The following is a 20,091-nucleotide window of genomic DNA, read 5'->3' as shown; positions in this document are numbered from 1 at the left end:
TGTTTTTACTCTTAGTCCGTACTGTCGGATACCTCACACCAGCGCTTTCACTCGTTTCCAGAGTTCAGACCACCCTCTATCTTGTATCAGATGCCTATCCCCTCCTCTTGCGGAGACTTCCCCACAAGGGGATCCACCGTCCATAGGATTCCTTTTCGGACTCACCTATTGTTGGATTGTAGTTTTGAAATCAATGATCAAATTTAAATTTTAAAGTAGTGGGACTGAGTTCCTTTTGTTGGGTTGTAATTCAAAAAGCACAAAAAGAAAACGTCTTTTTTCTATTTTTTCTATTCGAATTCAAACTAAATGTAGAGATAGTATCTTCTTTTGTGAGTGTGGGGTATGTCTAGGTGTGTATTTTAAATTCTACTTGTGGAGGTTTTGAATGGTAATGTTTACTGATTTTAAGTTAAAGACATATTTTTGTGTTTCTGTGTTTTGTGAGTTATTCGTATCCTTAAATACTTAAATACTTATTGTACTGTAAAATTATTAAAAAAAAAAAAAAAAAAAAAAAAAAAAAAAAAAAAACTGAGAAAAAAAGTCATGTATAGAATGTACTTGACAGAATCATTTCTTTTGTTTATAAAAAAAATTACTTAAAATACCAACCACAACATATTTAATGATTTGTATGCAAAATGGGAATGCCAATTGATATATTATATAATAACTTCATTAATAAGTGTAGAACACGTGGCATTCAACCACATATTAAAAGCTTTTCACAATTCAAGAAAATTAACTATAAGGATAAATAAGTTACTTCATTCTATATTTACCCTGTAAAAGGGGAAAGGAGGTCAGTCTCTCACTCTCTCTCCACTACTTCAATAAATTATTTGTTGTCTAAAATATACTTACGCATTGAAACGTCTTAATTGGAACACCTATCCAGCCCCTTTTTTGTAGATTTCTCTCCCGATAATACTTGAAACTGTAGAGCCTTAAAAGGCAGTAAATATATATCATCTGGGCTAAATGGGAAATGATTGTAATTGTAGAGCCTTAAAGGCTTCTGTTATATATATATATATATATATACACACGAGGTTGGGCCCCACAAGGAAAAAAATTAAAAAGTGTGCTCAATTCTTAAACAGAACGGTCGGAATTCAGAGGGCACTTAAACTATAAATGCGCTTTCAAGGATTTTTTTCTTCTCTTCTTAATAGAGATATCAAGACTAAATGAAATATGATGACCTAATTTTAATCAGACACCTAACCCATGTAATGTTTTTAGTTAAAAGTGCTCTCAAGCATCAATTTGAAGATGGCTCTCTCACTCTTGAGCACAACATCTATGTCTATCAAGATGATTATGCCAAGGACATCATATATAAAAGTACTCTCTCTCTCTCTCTCTCTCTCTCTCTCTCAAGATAATTCATAACACAAACGTTTGCAATGAACCTTATTACAGTAAGATAATATGTTTATACACATCTTAGTTATTTCATGTCAGCTCATTCCAGATTGTAAGACAAAAAGCACCCAGTTGGCCATTCCATTTCATGCACGTTAAACTTACTTTATTGTGCAGATAAGTAAGAAACTATAACGACAAGTTGTTTACTGATTGTTATACAGCTTTTCTTGTTAATTGATCCCTTGATGTGCTCTCAAATATCTTGTCAGCATTTCCAACCTCAAAACCATCGCGCCTGTGGTATTCCTTGATCTGCACAATTCAAAACTTATAAGCAATGCCATATGGCAAACTGTTTACACAATTATATACACAACTGAGAAAGATGGACAACAAAAAAGGACAGAAAACCCATCTCATAAACATCTCAGATTTATCAAGCTTCAAAACCATGTAAATTGGGATTACATACATCATAAATTAAGGTCACATCACTGTTCCCCAGCATTCACACAAACCCATCTCTGTAAGTACCTCCCTACTCTCAACTCTCCTCTAATCCCATCCCCCTTTTCATCTCATTTATCGAAATGGTGATGGAAATGGCAACCACCAGCTTCTCCCTCCCTCTATTCCGGCAACCTCTGCATTTTCTCTGATGTTGATCTCTCTCACTCTCTTGTAGCATGGTCCGGCGTCCAATTTTAACAATGGGTTTAATGGTTTTTAATTGGGTTTTAGATTTCATTATGTTTTGCTTCATGGATCATTTCTTTAAGCCTTTATTGAGATATCCAATACAAGGTTTAGGATTTCTAACAAGATGAAGGTTGTATGGTTCATGGCTTAAGGTTCATGAAGATTCCAGTGAGTTTTCTGTTTTTTGGCAATTCATGGCTCATGATTCATGTTTTAATGCTTCATGGAGGTTCTGATGATTTCTGTCTCTTCTGTGAAGCTTTTACACCCCATGGTTCATGAATCATAATTCATGATTTTTATGACCTTAAGGTTCCAGGAGGTTGGAAAACAACTGAAATAGATGAATTGCATGTTGTTTTTGCCAAGATCATTGAGTTGAACCTTCTGACCTGACAGTTGCACCAGGTTGGCTTGGTCATGGACACTTTCCTGGTAAGGCTATTGAAAATAGCCTAACACCTCCACTACAGAATAAAGTACTAAGGGTGTGGTGAGCATCATAAACCAGTGTCAGATTTTTATTCATGAAATCATTCTCATTTCATTCCTTCCATCTTAAAAAATCAGATTACAAGTCTATGTATAAATAGAAGTGAGGATACCTCTTTTTCAGGTAAGTTTTTATACTGAGGCAACACCAGACGCTCCGCAAACTCGATGTATGAACAAGGAACAGATTCAACTACTCCATCAGAAAAATGAAAGGGCATTGAATCTGCTACAGTTGAACTCTGCAGCAGAAGACCATCAGGACTCACTGTAAAGCAGAAATGAAGTCAGTGGCTGTCCACTCCTCCCTGCAATAGAAGCTGCTGGAAACGAATGTAACAGATAACTGTTCCAAATACCAAATTAGCCTTCTCTATCATTTACAGCAGTGGAAGGTAAAGGATGAACAACAGAAGTTCCAATTAATGCAATGCAAAATTTGAAAAACTGAATTGAATGTTATAACCATTCTCCATAGGGTACCTGGTTTCTCATTGAGTTACAAACATTTATATTCTTTAAAAATTAAAATTTATTAAAAAATTTAGAGACCCAAAAGAAATATCTATTATTAGAATAAACAGTCAATTTTTCATGACTTCTAAATATGCAAAAATAGAAAATAGCAAATAAAAACAGTCCAGCTTTCAAGTACATTTGCATTGGGAAGAGGGGTAAAATAGGAAGTTCCAAATGTGCATAAGTACACAAAGGATTAGTAGGCTCAAGGATAAACCTAGGACATATTGCACCATGATCAAAGACATGGCTTTGGAATGAAATCGTTGTCAGGAAAAAATAACATGATCCAATAATTATAGTGGTCCTTTCTGTGAAATGAATTGAAAGAAGAAACTCCCGCTCCATCTGACCCAGAACTTCGAGATTGTAGAGGAGAGTCAGCAGCAGAAATGGTGACACAACCCTATGAGAAACAGTTACAAGTATACTCCATATGCCATGCTATACACTATTCATGTATTTAATCATTCTACATCTGTCAGACAGGTAAACCTATTTACATAACGCTTGCAACCTCGAAAATAGCCAGACTCTCATAGGTCTGATGGACTGAGTCTGTGAATCTGAAAATCTAAGCCAACCATGACATTTAAGTAGGCTATCGATCAGGCCTCAGAACTACTTGGAGGCTTCTGGAAACTTGTCATGCAGTTTGTGCAGTTCCATAAGCAATTTATCCACACGGCGAAATTCAACCCAAACCATATTTCTTTTCATGTTCGCTTGGATGTGGTTGTAACTAATTTTGAGTGTTGACACAAATATATGATAGTGGTTCCACACTTCCATCCCCCTCTATTTTTCCTCCCCTCCTTTTTTTCCCTCATGGATCACATCATGCACACAGATATGAGCCACTGCCAATCACATAGGCAGAGGTAAGCACAAATCTAACATTTTAGACGGAAAGGATGTCACTATACATGGACTGAGCGGGCAATGAAATACAGTGGCCATGAAAGGCATGAAGAGAAGAAAGAAGTCCTGCCCTCCACCCCACTTAGAGAGAGAGAGATTTTGGACATCTTTGAAAAATTATAAATGAGTCCTACTCTGCCCTTAGCACCATTCTTTCACCTTTCCCTGTCAAGCATTCATCCCTTGAAAATATGGTGTTAAGTAGTTTATTTAAGGCATCCAGGTGACACCTAACAATTTCTTCTTAGCAACAAGTTGCATAAACCTTTGATGCAAGCCTAGAGGCCCCAGACACGAAATCAGTTGCCTTGGGGACATGAATCATGAATACACTGGCGCAATGTCTATCATAACTCTTATTATGATGATGTTTCCAAATTCCAGGTCAAGTTCATAATTCCAGCAGATTATGCAACAAAGGTCACATCATACAATCTCAATGAGCTTAATGCATATAGAAATAATTTGTGATGAAAAGAGCTTCTATTACTTCAAGAAGTTTCTTTACAGTTTTCCTCAAGTTACATTACAGTTTAAAATTTTAGTTACTTTTTAATTTATTTTTTTAAACCAAACAACCAGAGTAAGAATATTCATTTTATATATTGGATTTTTTAATCAAATTTGATTTTCCTTCTCCCGATTGTTTTGGGCACAGGGACAGAAGTAAGGGGAAAAGATTCAATGTAACTTGAATCGTTGGATATGACAAAGTAAATAACAAACCTTTTAAAGTTCCACCTTCAGAATTCAATTTATATCCATTTTCTTCAATAAATTGATTGAAACTATTAATGTTTCCCAAGTGGGACTTCAGCCGATGAGTGGAAATAGTTACATGGTTCACTGCATATCCATTGACAAGAGTCCATGCAGCATATTCACTCTCCCTGGCAATCCACAAAACAAACAGTGAGACTTTAAAAGTGGAAGTTTCTACAAGTGGTATGTGACTTATGTAGATGGCCATATTTCACAGCATTCCTGCAACAGTTGAGAGCTAATAAGAAAAGCAGATTTGCTACAGAGTCCGACCATTAGCAATGTATATCACATCAAATTTGAAAAAAGAAAAAACTACATCTATACTTCATTCCACTAGAAAAAAATAAAGAAAGAAACATACTTGCTGGTGAAAGAAATGTTCCAGAGAATTACCTAGCTAGTTGCTGGAATTCAGAATGCAGGGGCCTTTCCCATGTTAAAGATCCCAGTGCACTTGCAAGTGCGGCGTATTTATTCCCACTGCCAGATATTTTAGTGTATTTTCTAATTATTTCCTACATGCAAAAACAATACTTATTGATCATTCTGACAGTAAGCAAATGATTTAGGAATCCATAATAAAGAACAGAAAATTTGATTAGAAACACATCATCTAATATCAGTAAATGCCACATGATCAAGATGTAGTAACAGCAAAGAAGTGAGGAACACAACTGTTTTAGTAAATGAAAAAAGATGGATAAAATGGTTTCACATCTCTCAAATTTACATTTGTGCAAGTTAAAACTGTCACATCATCCAACCCCAGGGAAAAAGTGAGGATACGCTTTTATTCTTATGTAAAGCATCAGCTATCATTTAAAGGTAAAGCCACTTGAGAATAAAATGAATGATTTGTGCCACTACTTTGGTCCCACCATTTTTTACATATGAAGAACTTGAAAAATATTGACAAGAAATATAAGAAACATAATGGTCAAATTCCTTCTATCAGAGGTGCTGAAGTATGATTTCCATAAAGGTCACAAATACGTCAAGAAAACAAAGTCTACATATTCTTCCAACTCTCTATCATATCAGATTTTCCGTTGATGCTGCAAAAGGAAGCATAATCGAGAGATATAAAAACAAATATTTACCTAGTGACTATGCTTAGAAAGAACAGAATAAAGATGATTTACAATTCAAATATATAAGAAGTTCTGACAACTATAGAAGAGTACCAGTTGCAACAGTTCCATCCAAACTTAAAACCTATCTATTGAACAAGAACAAAAATCTCGGAACAAACCTGAGCTTCAGGACTCATCTCATTGACAAGAAGTTCTGATATGAATATTCTGGGCAAAGGCCCATTAACACCACTCCCATTTTCAGAAGATGGACTACTGGGAGGAGCAAACCACAACGCTTTCAATTTTTTTGCAGGAAATCTCAATTCATCCTGAGGCGTATAACCAAAGTCAAGGAAAAACCTTGCCATGGAGTCAATTCCATAACCATCAGCCTGTCATGTTACAAATGAAAGAGGTCACTATAAAAACAGCCAAATTCTATCAAGAATTAGAGCTGAGCTGAAAACTAAGCAAGAAAATAGGTGGTATGTGGTCACTTAGATTGAAATTCAATAAATTGAAAGGGGTAATACTTAAAGCTATAAATTAACAATCTAAAGGCAAAATCTAATTAACTATCTAAATGTTCACATACAATCTAATAAAATAAAGTGAAATACCCCAAATGTCCTGAATGCAAGATGGTCATAGAAAATTTCACCATCAAACGAACGAACAAGCTCCAGTATGGAACTTGCAGTGGGATTCCTACTTAAATAGACCTTCTCCATGCTTTCTAGCGCTGTCCTGAAGAAAGATTCAGCAGCACCCTGAAAAAGGTGACATTAGCCATCAGAAAACATAGCAAAATCAACAGAAAGGAATTAAATGAACAACAAAGAGATGATTTGGAAATGACAGGCCCACATATGTTGACAAGTACTGGCCAATGCCCGGGGAAAATAAATAAATAACTTGGAGCTCCTGGAACACTGTTCTATTCATCCATGTCCAACGCATAAGCAGCTCAATAAGTTCAACCAAAAAAAAAAAAAAGAAGCAGCACAATAAGGAAGCTTGGGAGTGAGAAAAATTGTTAAAAGAATAAGAATACCAATGCAAACTATTTTGCAGGTATAAGTATAGAATATGGTACACAAATTTCTCGGAGGTGATAAGTATATCACGTAATATCAGAAATAATTTGATGCTAAACATCAACTTAGTCGCATCCTTCCACTGGAAGATGGCAATTACATACTAAACTTCATCAGAAAGTTACACTCCGATAAGAATTTAGATGGAATGATACCTCTGTAATGGGACAATATCTCTTAAAGGATTAGAGGATAATTATTACTGGAAAGAAAAGGAATTACTCAAAAATTTAGATGGAATGAGACCTCTGTAATGGGACAATATCTCAAAGGATTAGATGATAATTATTGTTGGAAAGAAAAGGAATTGCTCCATAACCACAGAGTACAGACAAACAGAACCAAATTGAAGAATGTAATATAACCAGGCAAAGCATGAAGAAACAGATTGAAGATTAGCCAGTATAATTAACAAATCCAAATTCCCTTCATATCTCTTATCCCCCCCACCCCTTTCCAAAAAAAAAAAAAAGGCCACAGCCTATCGCACCAACCCAATTCCCAATTAGGGGGATTCCATCAACCCAACATGCATGAAAAGAAAGCATGAGACAAATAATGGGTTCAAAGGGATCCGGAGCCATGTTACAAAATTTGGCTTTATTTGAAATCATTTTAATCGTAATTAAGAAGGAAAAAAATAGTAGTAATCACCACTAAACATATATTTTTATCATTGGTATGCTTCTTCCGGAATTTGTGATCAATTTCTGATCAGCGGGGCCGTTATATTATAATAAACGACTTTTTAAAAGAAATTGAAGACGGAATTTCAACACGAAGAACAAATATAATGATATCATAACCCTCTCTATCTAGAGTTTACGAAATTTGACCCCTCTAAGAGTAATCACCACTCAACATTTAATATAAAATCATTGCAAGACATGAAAGCGAGAAAAAGATATGAACCTGATGATAAGAACCCTCAAATCCATATGTATTAGAACTAGAACCAGAAGAAGCGATGCATAGATCTCGTTTTCTACTAGACATGGAATAGCCGAGAAATCCTCTCTTTGAGGGAACGGGAATCCGTGAATTGGTTCGAAGAAGAGGCGAAAAGGAAGAGAGTGAACACTTGCTTTTGATCGACGAGCATAAAGAGAACATGCCAGAGACTCTGCTTACCTCCATGGGCTGGTAGTGATTCACCTCTCTCTCTCTCTCTCTTCCTCTCTGTTTGGCCTTATAACTGTGTCTAGAGAGAGAAAACGAAGTCCAATTTTGTCCTCCTCCAGCTTCGTTGCGTGCGAATATTGTAACTATTATATGTCTAACTCACCATGCAAATTGTGCGATTCCACGATAGATGATTGGTCCACGTTGCTTACGAGCGCAGGACCCCAGACGTAGCTGAAACGAAGGTTGTCTTGTCGTCACTATCTATTGGGTAGATTATCATCTCCATCGTGTGGGTCCCACGGTCCCACCTCATGCTGATCCGTCCCACGGTCCCACCTCATGCTGATCCTACGTGGCACTGAAGCAATTGTATATATATAATTGTCAATTTTTTTTTACTTTTTTTTTTGACAGTGCAATTTGTGTCTGATCAATTGTGTCACGTACTACGTTCACGTACGCTTTTGTCTTTTTTCCTATTAAAGATGAGAATGATATTTGTTAGGTAACTTTGGTTAAGTGATTGGAACGGACGTGGATAGGATCAGTGTCATTGAGGCTTTGTTTTGACTAAACGATTGGATAAGAAATTTGATGTTTTCCAACCAATAACTTAAGCTTTTGATGTATTAAGTTATTATATACAATGTGTCTTAAAATTATACATAAAAAAAAATTATTGTATAATTATAACTTTTGTTTTATTATGTTTTTTATATATTTTTTTTTTCTTGGCTTCCAAACATAGTTAGATTCCTCCATGATATAATTAATCTTGAGCATTCGTTTCTTTACATTTAAAAGGAAAAAATGTATCCACATCACCTCTCCAACCGGTAAAACTAGTTATGCCTATCCTAGAAAGTTTGGATGTATCTAATTGAAAAAAAGGATCTGATAAACTTCTACAATGTAACGCTTCTTTCTTTTACAGTATATGACAACAATTTGTTTGTATGAGGAGGCAATCAATGGATCTGGCTCCTTTATGGTGCAACAGGAGTGATAGCACACATCCAACAACCTGGAGCATCCGGACATAGATTCCAACAAGCTGGCGTGAGCATTGAGGTGGTCCAAGCCTTTGATTTGTGTTGCCACTTCTATTGCGCCACAGAGGAGCCCTACCCATCAACCCACACCCCATGATTGTCAGATGCAACCCCTTATGTGAGGCAGGAGTTGACCTTAGATCACCACTATGCACTTTTTATCAAGGATAAAATAGATGCAAGTCTACTTGCATCGTAATGCATTCTTTGCTTAAGATAAGAAGCAAATTTTGAAGGTGAGTCTTGGTAATACTTTATCAGGTGATTTTGAATGATACTTTGTTTATTATTACTTAATTCTATGGAGATTTTTGAGGATTCTATCGAGACTGTTGTGGTGGCTCAATCAGATATGGAGGACAAGATTGATGAGAGAAGCGTAGATTTGTTGTTTTCTCATAATGATATGCTCAAAATGAGCAAACAATATCAATAGCATGCTCTTTTCTTCCATAAAAGTTATTTGAGAATAGAAACTTATAGAATCGCTTTAGACATGAAAAACACTCACGTAAAAACAGAAGTGTTGCCAAATGTGACTAGAATATCCACCAAACTCAAGGGTGGAAAAGGCGTATGAGTTGAACAAACCAAGTCCCCATGGCCATTGGTAGGTGATTAAAAATAAGCGTTTAACTTTGAATTATAATTTCTTTGAATCTTCCCGAAATAAGATACTAGAACTTTCTATTTTTTTCTATGGATTGTATTTTGTATTCTAGGCAATCTGCATTAGTAGTTGGAGACTCAGTTCTATATTAATTATTGATGAAATACCTTTATGAGTAATAGAACCAAATCTAAATAAAAACCTAACCAAATAAGTTCAATTTTGATAATGTGTTCTTATTCTTAGTTCGGTTCGATCTTGATCCCTTTATTCCATATATTGAACTGAACCCAAACCAAATTGAATAACTGAAATGGAACCGATTGAAAACCTTGATCACTGGTGATAACTTTTTTGGGGGCTATCCTCAGCTGTACATCACTAATTTTCTAAATTTTTAATCATATTCCAACTTTTGGGATGGACCTTGTAGCCTTGTATGTGGGATGGAATCTCCCACGATAAGTCAATAGCAGCAAGAGAGAAGATACCCCACAATTGTGTTTGGACAGGACCACATATCTTTTGGGTTGGGTTGGGTTGGGGTGGGGTGGGGGAAGAGAGAGGATAAGCCTAGTCTACCTAGATATCTTCTCATCCATGAAGTTGATGGGGTGAGTGGGCTTGGTCTTGGGCTTTCTTTTTATGTGATCGAATGGTTTTGGGCTTTTCAGTTTCCATTTTCCAGCTTAAAGTCCACGTCTAGAATCATTTTCTCTTATCTTAGTCTTGGAATTTGAAAGCTTATAATGGCCCCACTTTAATGATAAACCTCACTATCTATGGAATCTAGGGTATTAATCGGTTGGGTTCCGATGAAATCAGAATCAAAATGGTTGTGATACTTCAATTTGAAATCAATTGATAAATAGTTTTGATTAAATGATTTTTAAATCAATTTTATAGGTTACGATTTTTTTTTTTTTTTGTTGGAGTTAATAATTTTCAGCCGAATTGAAAACATAACTATTTTTGAAGTTGTTGGGTTTGAACCATGACATCTAAATTCATATTGTGAATGATTTATCAATTTTAATTTAAATGGATCGAGGTCACACTGAATAGGATTGGTCCATCACGATTACGATAAATCCGTTCCATTATTCAGCCACTTGTGAAGGAAAAATTTGTCCTTATGTAACTATTTTTCATTTCTACCAAACCATATGACCTAATTAGTTTCATTTCTTAAAGCCATATGGGCATTACCGTCCTTTTATTTGGTAGAATGGGCATTATCGTCCACTGGTACACTTTATTGTGTGGTAAATCGCCTACTGACCTTGGTGGTATCATATGCATATAGTCTACAGTCTACACACGACTCTATCGGTCTCGGTCCGCTCCGTTTGTCGCGGTCGTTTCCATCGTTAACAGCCTGAAAATTACCGATAAAGAGAACCGGTGTCTGATCGCAGTTTTCCCTGCGTTTTAAGGTGAGTTTTGAATATTAAATTTTGGTTTTCCATTGTAAATTTGGTTCTTGTTTCCTTCAATTTCCATCTCTTCAATCTTCCTGGGCTTGCTTGGATTTGAATTTTCAGCTTTCCATAAATTCTCGGTCTTCGAGAGTTCAGACCTGCTTGAATTAGTTTTTCTCCTCTGCTCTTTTGATTCTACGATCATTTTTCACTGATGATATCTTTGGGTTTATTTTCGTTCTGGAATTTAAGCGTTTTTTTTCCCTTTACCTCTTACTTATTGATGCTGATATTACCTTGTTCCGTCGAATTACTGAAATACAGAACCTGGTCTGGCTTTCAATGGATTGTTTCTGGGGATTTGTTCTGTCTGCTGTGCTATGTTGATTTCTTTGCTTATTATAATAGTTGATATTAAACTGAAGCTTGTTAGTTGAGTTAATTCCTTGACAACTTCAAATTTCTTAGAGTTCATTTGTATAAGCTGAATCCAATTATTAATTTTTTGCGGTCAACGCAAACTGTTCAGACTTATAAATTAATTATTCTGGGTTTTTTTTTTTTTTTTTTTTTTTTTTTAATTATTATTTAGAATGAGGCTTTGAGTGTACAGACACTACAGACTTGTAAATTATTTATTGTGGGCTCTCTCTCTCTCTCTCTCTCGTTCCCTTCCCTTCCCCCTTAATATTTCTGTCCTTGGTAGTGACTTGATTAGCTGGTGAACTCAGGTGGAGCTATCTCTATGTTAAACTAGTATATTCTCTGTGGGAAATTTTGAGTTTGATTGATGATATTGTTCTTTTGTACTACATGGTTTTGTTGATGGATATGGGGAACCCAAGGTGTAATTGGGTTCAACTTAATTGATGGTTCTGCTAATATCTGTCATGTCATTTAGATGGATGTAGTTGGTAATTGGTATTTATTCCCCAAGATATTAAGCCCCTAGTCATGAATCATGATAAATGATTTTGTTTACTTGATATGGAAGGTTTTAATGGTTATTGGACAAAAGAAAAAAAATATTCTCCTCTTCTGTGTCTTCTACTCTTCAATGGTGAAGCTCTTACTTTATTTGACTGATTTTTTATGACTTGGACCTCACTTTTCCACCTATATCTGGCCGCCTTCATACTTTGCTCATCGAGGCGTGAATTCAGCAGCATTTGACTAGAATTTCATTGGTGATAAATTGCATTGTGATTGGTTTAAGTCTTCCTGTCCATGCTTACAGAAATTTTGCTGGAATTCATTCCTGGCTTTGTTGCTAATTAAGCATTCTTAAAGCATCGTGAGTTTTTTTCTCCTTTGTTTTGTTCTCAATTGATCATCATGGTCTTCCTCTGCTGGTAGAGTTAAATATGGGACAATCACTTTGCTGTATTCAAGTGGACCAGTCAACCGTAGCCATCAAGGAGACCTTTGGAAAGTTTGATGATGTGCTTGATCCTGGTTGTCACTTCTTGCCTTGGTGTTTTGGGAGTCAGTTATCTGGGCACCTTTCATTGCGTGTGCAGCAACTTGATGTTCGATGTGAAACAAAGACTAAGGTTCATGGCTTGTTTACCTCCACTTATGTAAAAGATTTTCAGATTGAGCATTTTGATATCTGTATAAATACTTCTATATTTTCCCTATAGCTAACTTGCAGTCTATTCTAGTACTGATGCCACCATAATCATAGATAACATTCAACTAGTTTGCATGTATATCAGGAGTCTTATTTGGCAGATTTCTGCTTAAAAACATAGATTTGGTACTCATCCAATCACAAGATTGATGTTAAACACACCTGGATGTCTTGTTAATTGTATCACTCATGAACCAATAGAAAAAAGCGTGAGAAAAGAGAAATGACCTTAGTGGATGAAAGAAGAGTTCAAAGATTGTGATGTTCATATATGCAGTAATGCCGAACTAATAAGCATAAAAAAGGAAAGGAAATCCTGGACTATCACACAGTTATTTTATTTTCTTTAGGTCTAAAGTTTTAACATTCTCAAATTGTGGTCTCTGATCAACTTTGTCTTTTCAGGACAATGTCTTTGTCACTGTGGTTGCATCCATTCAGTATCGTGCTTTGGCAGACAAAGCTGCTGATGCTTTCTATAAGCTCAGCAACACCAGGGAGCAGATTCAAGCATACGTTTTTGATGGTCTGAATGTGGAACTCTTAAATTTGCTGAGCTTTATGAAATTTAAGTTCTGTTTGTGCTTCCATCTTTTATATTTTGATTATCTGTTCTTGACAAACATATCAGCCCTATGACCTACATTATTATAATTATCCAGCGGGATAGATGTCTTGATGTTTATATGATAGAGAGGAGGAAATCCATCTTGGAATACTGGAGAATACTTTTTAGGAAAATGTCTAAAAATCCCCTTATGACAGAGAGAAGGAAACAACCCGATCTGAAAATTCTGCTGTTAATTTAAAGGAAAGTTCCTACCCTTGCAAACTTCTCATACTTTCCAGGTTATAGACTTATAGTGTGCTTTTCGTGATCTTAGTTGAGACATTACTTTCATAATATTATGATATTACTTGCCCACTGTGTCAAACTTCATTCTCTACATTAAAGGAATCTCAGGTGTTACATTTCACTAATGGTGCTTGCAGTCATATCCATTTGAAGTTCAGAGATTATCCAATCAAAATGTATAGGCATTATATATATTTGTATTTTAGCAACAACTAGTATGCCTAAAATATTAATGAATTTGTCCCCCATCCCCTACTGTTTTTCAGTTATCAGGGCATGTGTTCCGAAGTTGGACTTGGATTCCACCTTTGAGCAAAAGAATGAAATAGCGAAAGCTGTGGAACAAGAGCTTGAAAAGGTTATCTTTTAACTATTATTGTATGTGTGTGGGGGGAGGGGGTGTTTAAAGAACTACCATATTGTAGTAGATTGTACATTCTTCTGGAACCTCATACTAGATTGCTTCAACAAATTGTATTCATTTTTTTTTGAATTTTACAGGCAATGTCAGCATATGGTTATGAGATTGTCCAAACACTTATTGTGGATATTGAACCGGATGAGCATGTAAAGAGAGCAATGAATGAAATAAATGCAGGTAAATTATTTGAGGGGTCAAGGATTTGCTTGTTTTCAAAAATATGCACCTCCGTAGGATGAAAGACTAGAACCTCCATTATCTCTACTATGGATTTCCTTCTTTATTTGCATAAAATAAAATCTGCAAATGGGCCCAATCACATCCTCCATGTCTGGTTGTTCCATCCATCATATATCTTTGTGGCCAGTGATTATATCACTAGCTATGAGTTTAAATGAATGGCAGGAAAAGGCATCCCGGGTTATTTTTGTAAATACACTGTTATGTATGTGAAATTATTAAGATATTATTATGTACTTTTTATATTCATGGAATTGGTCAGCTGTACTCCCATGTGATGCACTGATTATCCTATATTTATGGTTTGTGGGGTGATTTGCATTATTAACTCTTGAATGCCACAACAGCTGCTAGATTGAGAGTGGCAGCAAATGAGAAGGCTGAAGCAGAGAAGATATTACAGATCAAGCGAGCTGAGGGAGATGCAGAGTCCAAATATCTGGCGGGTCTTGGTATAGCTCGACAGCGCCAGGCCATTGTGGATGGATTGAGGGACAGTGTACTGGCCTTCTCTACAAATGTGCCAGGGACAACAGCAAAGGATGTAATGGACATGGTACTGGTGACCCAGTACTTTGATACAATGAAGGAGATTGGAGCATCATCAAAGTCTTCTTCCGTTTTCATCCCACACGGGCCTGGAGCTGTGAAGGACGTTGCCTCACAGATTAGAGAAGGTCTCCTTCAGGCCAACTCCACTCAGCAGTAGGGTCTATGGTTTGCCGGAATGGATATCTTTCTACTTGGTGGTGTATATTGCTGTTAGAGGGAGGTTGTTAAATCTCTGTTAATTGCAACTTTTTCCCTTGCATTTGGGATGGCCTGGCCCAAGCCTGTGGAAACCTGAAGGCTAAGGTGCATGTAATATATGTTGTGTATTCTTTGGTGGAATAATGTGTGTTTTACACATCTATACTGTTAAAACTTTCATACTATTTACCATATGTTTGGATGTTAATACATATATATTGTGGTCTCTCTCTCTCTCTCTCTCTCTCTCTCTCTCTCTCTCTCTCACTCTCTCTCACACACACACACACATAGAATTCGGAAGTTTTTTTCTTTGTTGGTTTGATTATTAGGTTAGGTTTGATGTTAAAAAAAAAAAAAAAAAAAAAAAGGCCATACTCGATGCACAAGGCTCCCACTTATGCGAGATCCGGGGGCGAGAACTATGCCGTTTTACCCCAAGAATGTCGAGAGGCTGTTTTGACTGCTTGACCACCAGGTTGCAACATCTGTACCTTATGTTTGATTTCTATACAAATAATAGAACTCTTTGCTTAGAACATCCAATGAATTAATGATGATGAGGACCTTCACCCTTCATTAACACTATGAAATAAATGAGCATCCACCATATATAGTCTTCTCAAGAGTCTCAGACTCAAACATAGAACCCATTAAAAGTCATTCAAGCGAACCCTTTGGCCTTCTTTGGTAAGAAAGCAGGGTTGATATTATTTGGGTTTGTGGTCCATCCATCTAGTGATCCTATACAGCGTTTAGAACAATTATTTTCTTCATTTTATTCCCTAGCTTGATTCTTGAGAACGCGTTTTCAAGAATCTTTGGATGACGATTGATTGATAGCTTGGTTTAACCATAAAATTACCAACCAACATTGGACCACAACCGAAATAGTTACCATTGAGGTCAAAGTGAGGTCCTTTCTATCTTAACATTTTTCACATTTTTCACCTTTCAAGCTCTCACTAGTCACTCCACTCGCCCTCCCCTTCTGTTTTCTCCAAACGCAAAAATGGTTTTCCCCTACCCTTCGACACCAAAGTGAGGTTTCAAAAAAAAAAAATCTCTTGTGGAATCCATATTTTCAAAGTTGGTGAGAAAAAAATACTTAAAAAGTTCATGTGAGAGGAAAATTGGTCAAGGGTGTCGTGGCACTTTTTACCTTTAAAATTTATAGGGAAAATGAACACTCCATGGTCATGGTTAGTCAGCCTCTACGCCCAAACATGGAGGGTTATGCCCAATTGTGCCACCTCTTTGGACCCTGGAATAAGATTATGTAACTTGAGAGCAGTTATATATATATATATTTGAAGCAGCCTGGTCTTAGCCTGCTCATGCTGGGTTTTCACATTAAACATGAAAGCAACAAGTTATCATATGAATTTCTTCTATTCACACGTCTCATTTGGCATCCACAAGATCAGATATAGATTGCCGAATAATATTAAGAGACAATTAAACAAGCAAATTGAGATCAATAGCTATGTAGATCCAGTCAATTCAACAAGAAAGCATGACTTCTTGTTTTTCCACAGATATTTTTTTAAGTTTATCGAGTTTGGGATGCCTTTTCTTAATGGATTTTTGTTTTTTTTCCCTTAGGTGTGATTTTATTAATGGAGTTAGGTATCCCTCAAGTCAACAAACAGAACTCAGCCAAATCCAATGAATGAGCACAATTTTCTCTTACCATATAATTGTTTCAAAGTGAGGAGTAGGATCCATTCAATAATGGATTCAGTTTCTCTCCACCCATGGTGTCATCCACCTCATCGGGAAGGGTATCTTAGACTATGAACAATAGAGGATGAGAGTTCATGTTCACTCATAGCATCACATTTGGAGAAAATCGCTTCATCCTCTTCCTTTGTCAACGACCAAGTCGAATAGATTGATACATAGATAAAGATATTGGGACAGATAATGTGAAGATAGGAGAGTTGAACCCATGACCTCTTGGGAGGTCCACCCAACTAAGTAAGGCATCAAACTAATTGAGCAAACAATTGAGACTTCATTCATCCACCATGAACATTCGCCAACTACTTTTAACTTACCTGCCTGTTTCAATAAATAACAAAAGAAAAAGTTTGACAACTTCACATACTCACTTGTAAAGGAAGAAAAATATTGTTAGGGAGCAGAGTGCCTGCGCATAGACACAAGGTGTGGCAAAATGACTGCTCCACCCCACATAAAAGATGGAAATCCCATCTTTGTTGATGTTTCCTTATTCAAATGGGTCCCATTGGTTCTTGTGTAAAGCCATATTTCTCGATAAAAATACTTTCCCCACTTAAAAAAAAAAGGGAGAGGGAGAGGGAACCTAAAAAGAAGGATGGTCTCTCCACCTAATACAGTGAGAAGAAAAATTACCACCACAAAATAAGCATCTTGTATTTTGTTTTGTATAATTTCAAAAAAAAATAATTTATTTTGTTTCTTTATTTTGTTTTCTTTTTTTTCTTGACATAACCGGGTAGGACTTGGAGTAAGGGTGTAAGTTTGGCCCGAACTACTCCTGGGCTGCCCTGAGCCTGAACCCTATCTAATCCGGTTATAAGGGTCAACCCTGCCCAGCCTTGAGACCTAGGCCTAGTCTGGTCCAGTCTGATTTTAACCCTGATCTATTATTGTATTTAGTAATAGTGTCCCCCTTTCCCTAGGCCCATGTCATGTATTACACAAGCTACATCATGTATTACATGAGTTATTTGTATGACTTCAACCCACATCACGTGTTATACAAACTACATACTCTTCCTATTGAGTTAAGATAACCAAATGGTTAAACTATTTCCCCCCATTTTCTTTTCATATGAGGTCTATTGTGTCCTTGTCATGTATAGATATAACCTTTATATATAGTGGCAATCATAAAGAGTTGGATCAAAATTTGGTCAGTCTTGTTTCTGGGAGATGTGGTGATGCCAGGCGATTAAAAGGTCTATTTTATAACAAAATTAACAATCTTGCTTGTTACAAATTTATGGATTGGGGGTGAGAAAAGGTTAACCATAGCTTTAACATCTCCCCACCACCTTTTGGTAAGCATAAGCTTAGCATTTGCATTTGTGATTCTTTGTAGAAAAAAAAAAAAACCAGCTAGGGTCAACTCGGCACAACCCAAACCAACCTTGAGCCCTGTAAGGTTGGCCTGAGCGTGAACCCAACAAGGTTTAACTGGGACTAGGTTGAATTTTGGGGACCTAAGACACCCTATTAGAATAGAACCAACCTCTTGTACCCAAAAAAGAGGTATAAAAAACCCACATCCCTCTTATGAGGTGATAACCAACATGTGTGAGCTGGGATCCTAATGGCTTTTGAAACTCCTTTTATTTTGTTCTTTTATGCAGAAGAACCCAATATCTCAATAAGCCAAATCCTCTCTTGGACTATGACCTCTTGTAATAATCTCAGATCATTTATTGGCTGTGATTTCTTACTCCATCCAAAGGGTGTGCGGACCACCTCTAAGTGTAAGGACCCACACCCATTTAATGGTGTAAAATTATTACAGAATATCATAGTCCAAAAAATATCCATTCTACAATCTCAATCATAACCCACAAGATATTTCGTGTTGATATTCTCTTTCATGTGTCGTTCCTTGTAATTTCGTAATATTCGATTTTTCCTCTTTTAATTTTTTTTTTCTTTTTTAATGTTTATCTCTGTTTCGCTATCTTCGGCACTACCAAACAAGGAGATAGTACAACTGTGCAAGCAAACGATTTGCTTTCTTGGAAAAGGTCAAATAGCGTCATCCATTGCTCTGTTTAATTTCCTTGTAATGGAATTGAAAGGAGACCAATGGGTGGGTCCCCAACATAACATCCTCCACTCAAACCTCTGATCTCAACCGTCGACTCAATTGATTATTAGGATCAGATGGTCCCAGAGTTATTACAATACTGTGTGCCCCAATTCAACCTCTACCTGCAGCTTCGCTTAACAAACCATGAAACCGCCACTCTGGAGACATGAACGAGGACGGAGGCAAAGCAAGGAAAAGGAGTTTAGAGTTTGAAAGAGACAATAGAAAGAGAGGAGAAAATATCTGAAGAGAGAGAGAGAGAGAGAGAGAGGTATATAGAAGTTGAGACTTCCAAGTTCATAACAAGGAGACTTGAACGATCACTTGGGTCTGCGCCAGGTAAGCTTGGATTTCTCTGTCTTTGATTATGATAAACATGATTTCTCATCTCAATTGATCCATTCAACATAGAAAAAAGTAGTCAATTCGATGAATTACTGTTTAAGAATGTCTGATCCTCGTTGTTTTCTGATGACGAAAGAGCCTATTTGGATTGTGATGAATTTTAAGCGAGCTTTAATGTTACGTTTAAGTTGAATGCTTCTATCCTGCGTAAAACTGACGGCGGATTACTTTTTAGGTTTATCTAGTTTAGGTTGACATTGTTCATATTTGCTAAAGTTTAGAATTTAATAATTTATCTGTACTGGTTATGTTGGTTGAATAATTCCGATTGTCTCCTCTGTTAATGGGTACAGCTTCGATGTTTTGGATTTTTATGACCTTAAGGTTTAGAAGGGTCCAAATTCCTAACGCTGCCTCTATTCTTATCCTTTATGATTGTCTTATGGCTATATAATCTGAATCTCTATTTGTTTTGACTTATACCTCTCCTCTTCTTTACATTCGTGGATTTCTCTTCTTCCCTTTGCCCTTTTAGCACTTCCGGTTGTTTGATAAGACAGAGCTAAGCTGGTTTGTCACTTGTTTCTTGTGTAGTTGTTACTTTTGAATTTAATTCTTCATATTTGTGTTTGTTTGTTATGGTGCCAGAACTGACTTCAGTTGCTCTGCCTCGTATTTTTTGTGTAATTGCCATTATTTGAATTGAACTGTCAATGGCTGATTGAATCTTTAAGTTCATCATGGATTTCTGTTGGTTATTTCGACATATTTGGACTTGTATGTTGATGGGTGTCAAATTTGAAATCCCATAGATGCAATTAATTCCAGGGTTGCAGTTTTTTCTTCTTCTTTTTTTTGTTTGGGGGGGGGGG

General features: G+C 36.4%; 3 protein-coding genes across 4 annotated transcripts in view; 2 read left to right on the top strand and 1 right to left on the bottom strand.

The window, feature by feature from the left end:
- Positions 1-1,395: 1,395 nt before the first annotated feature.
- Positions 1,396-8,155, bottom strand: LOC122085996. The gene is made up of 7 exons (XM_042654641.1): positions 7,856-8,155; positions 6,467-6,616; positions 6,023-6,238; positions 5,164-5,285; positions 4,732-4,895; positions 2,679-2,833; positions 1,396-1,686 (listed from the first exon to the last, which is right to left on the bottom strand). The coding sequence occupies exons 1-7, from the start codon at positions 8,078-8,080 to the stop codon at positions 1,588-1,590; spliced, it is 1,131 nt and encodes a 376-aa protein (XP_042510575.1). The 5' UTR covers positions 8,081-8,155; the 3' UTR covers positions 1,396-1,587.
- A 2,856-nt stretch (positions 8,156-11,011) lies between these two features.
- LOC122085410 (hypersensitive-induced response protein 1) lies at positions 11,012-15,279 on the top strand. The gene is made up of 6 exons (XM_042653829.1): positions 11,012-11,166; positions 12,508-12,704; positions 13,190-13,310; positions 13,907-13,998; positions 14,142-14,238; positions 14,649-15,279. Exons 2-6 carry the CDS (start codon positions 12,516-12,518, stop codon positions 15,008-15,010), a joined length of 861 nt encoding a protein of 286 aa, XP_042509763.1. The 5' UTR covers positions 11,012-11,166; positions 12,508-12,515; the 3' UTR covers positions 15,011-15,279.
- A 3,734-nt stretch (positions 15,280-19,013) lies between these two features.
- The window catches only part of LOC122087325 (hypersensitive-induced reaction 1 protein), a 5,518-nt gene continuing 4,440 nt past the window's right edge, over positions 19,014-20,091 (top strand). The window contains exon 1 of one of the 2 annotated variants that reach the window (XM_042656407.1): positions 19,014-19,213. The gene's annotated coding sequence lies outside the window, so the exon portion shown is untranslated. Of the gene's footprint in view, positions 19,214-19,644; positions 19,790-20,091 lie in introns of those variants that run through there. The other variant, XM_042656408.1, reaches the window with a different exon arrangement.

This window comes from Macadamia integrifolia, chromosome 8, assembly GCF_013358625.1.
Source record: "Macadamia integrifolia cultivar HAES 741 chromosome 8, SCU_Mint_v3, whole genome shotgun sequence".
Lineage (NCBI taxonomy): Eukaryota > Viridiplantae > Streptophyta > Magnoliopsida > Proteales > Proteaceae > Macadamia > Macadamia integrifolia.
This window is presented reverse-complemented; position numbering and strand designations above follow the sequence as displayed.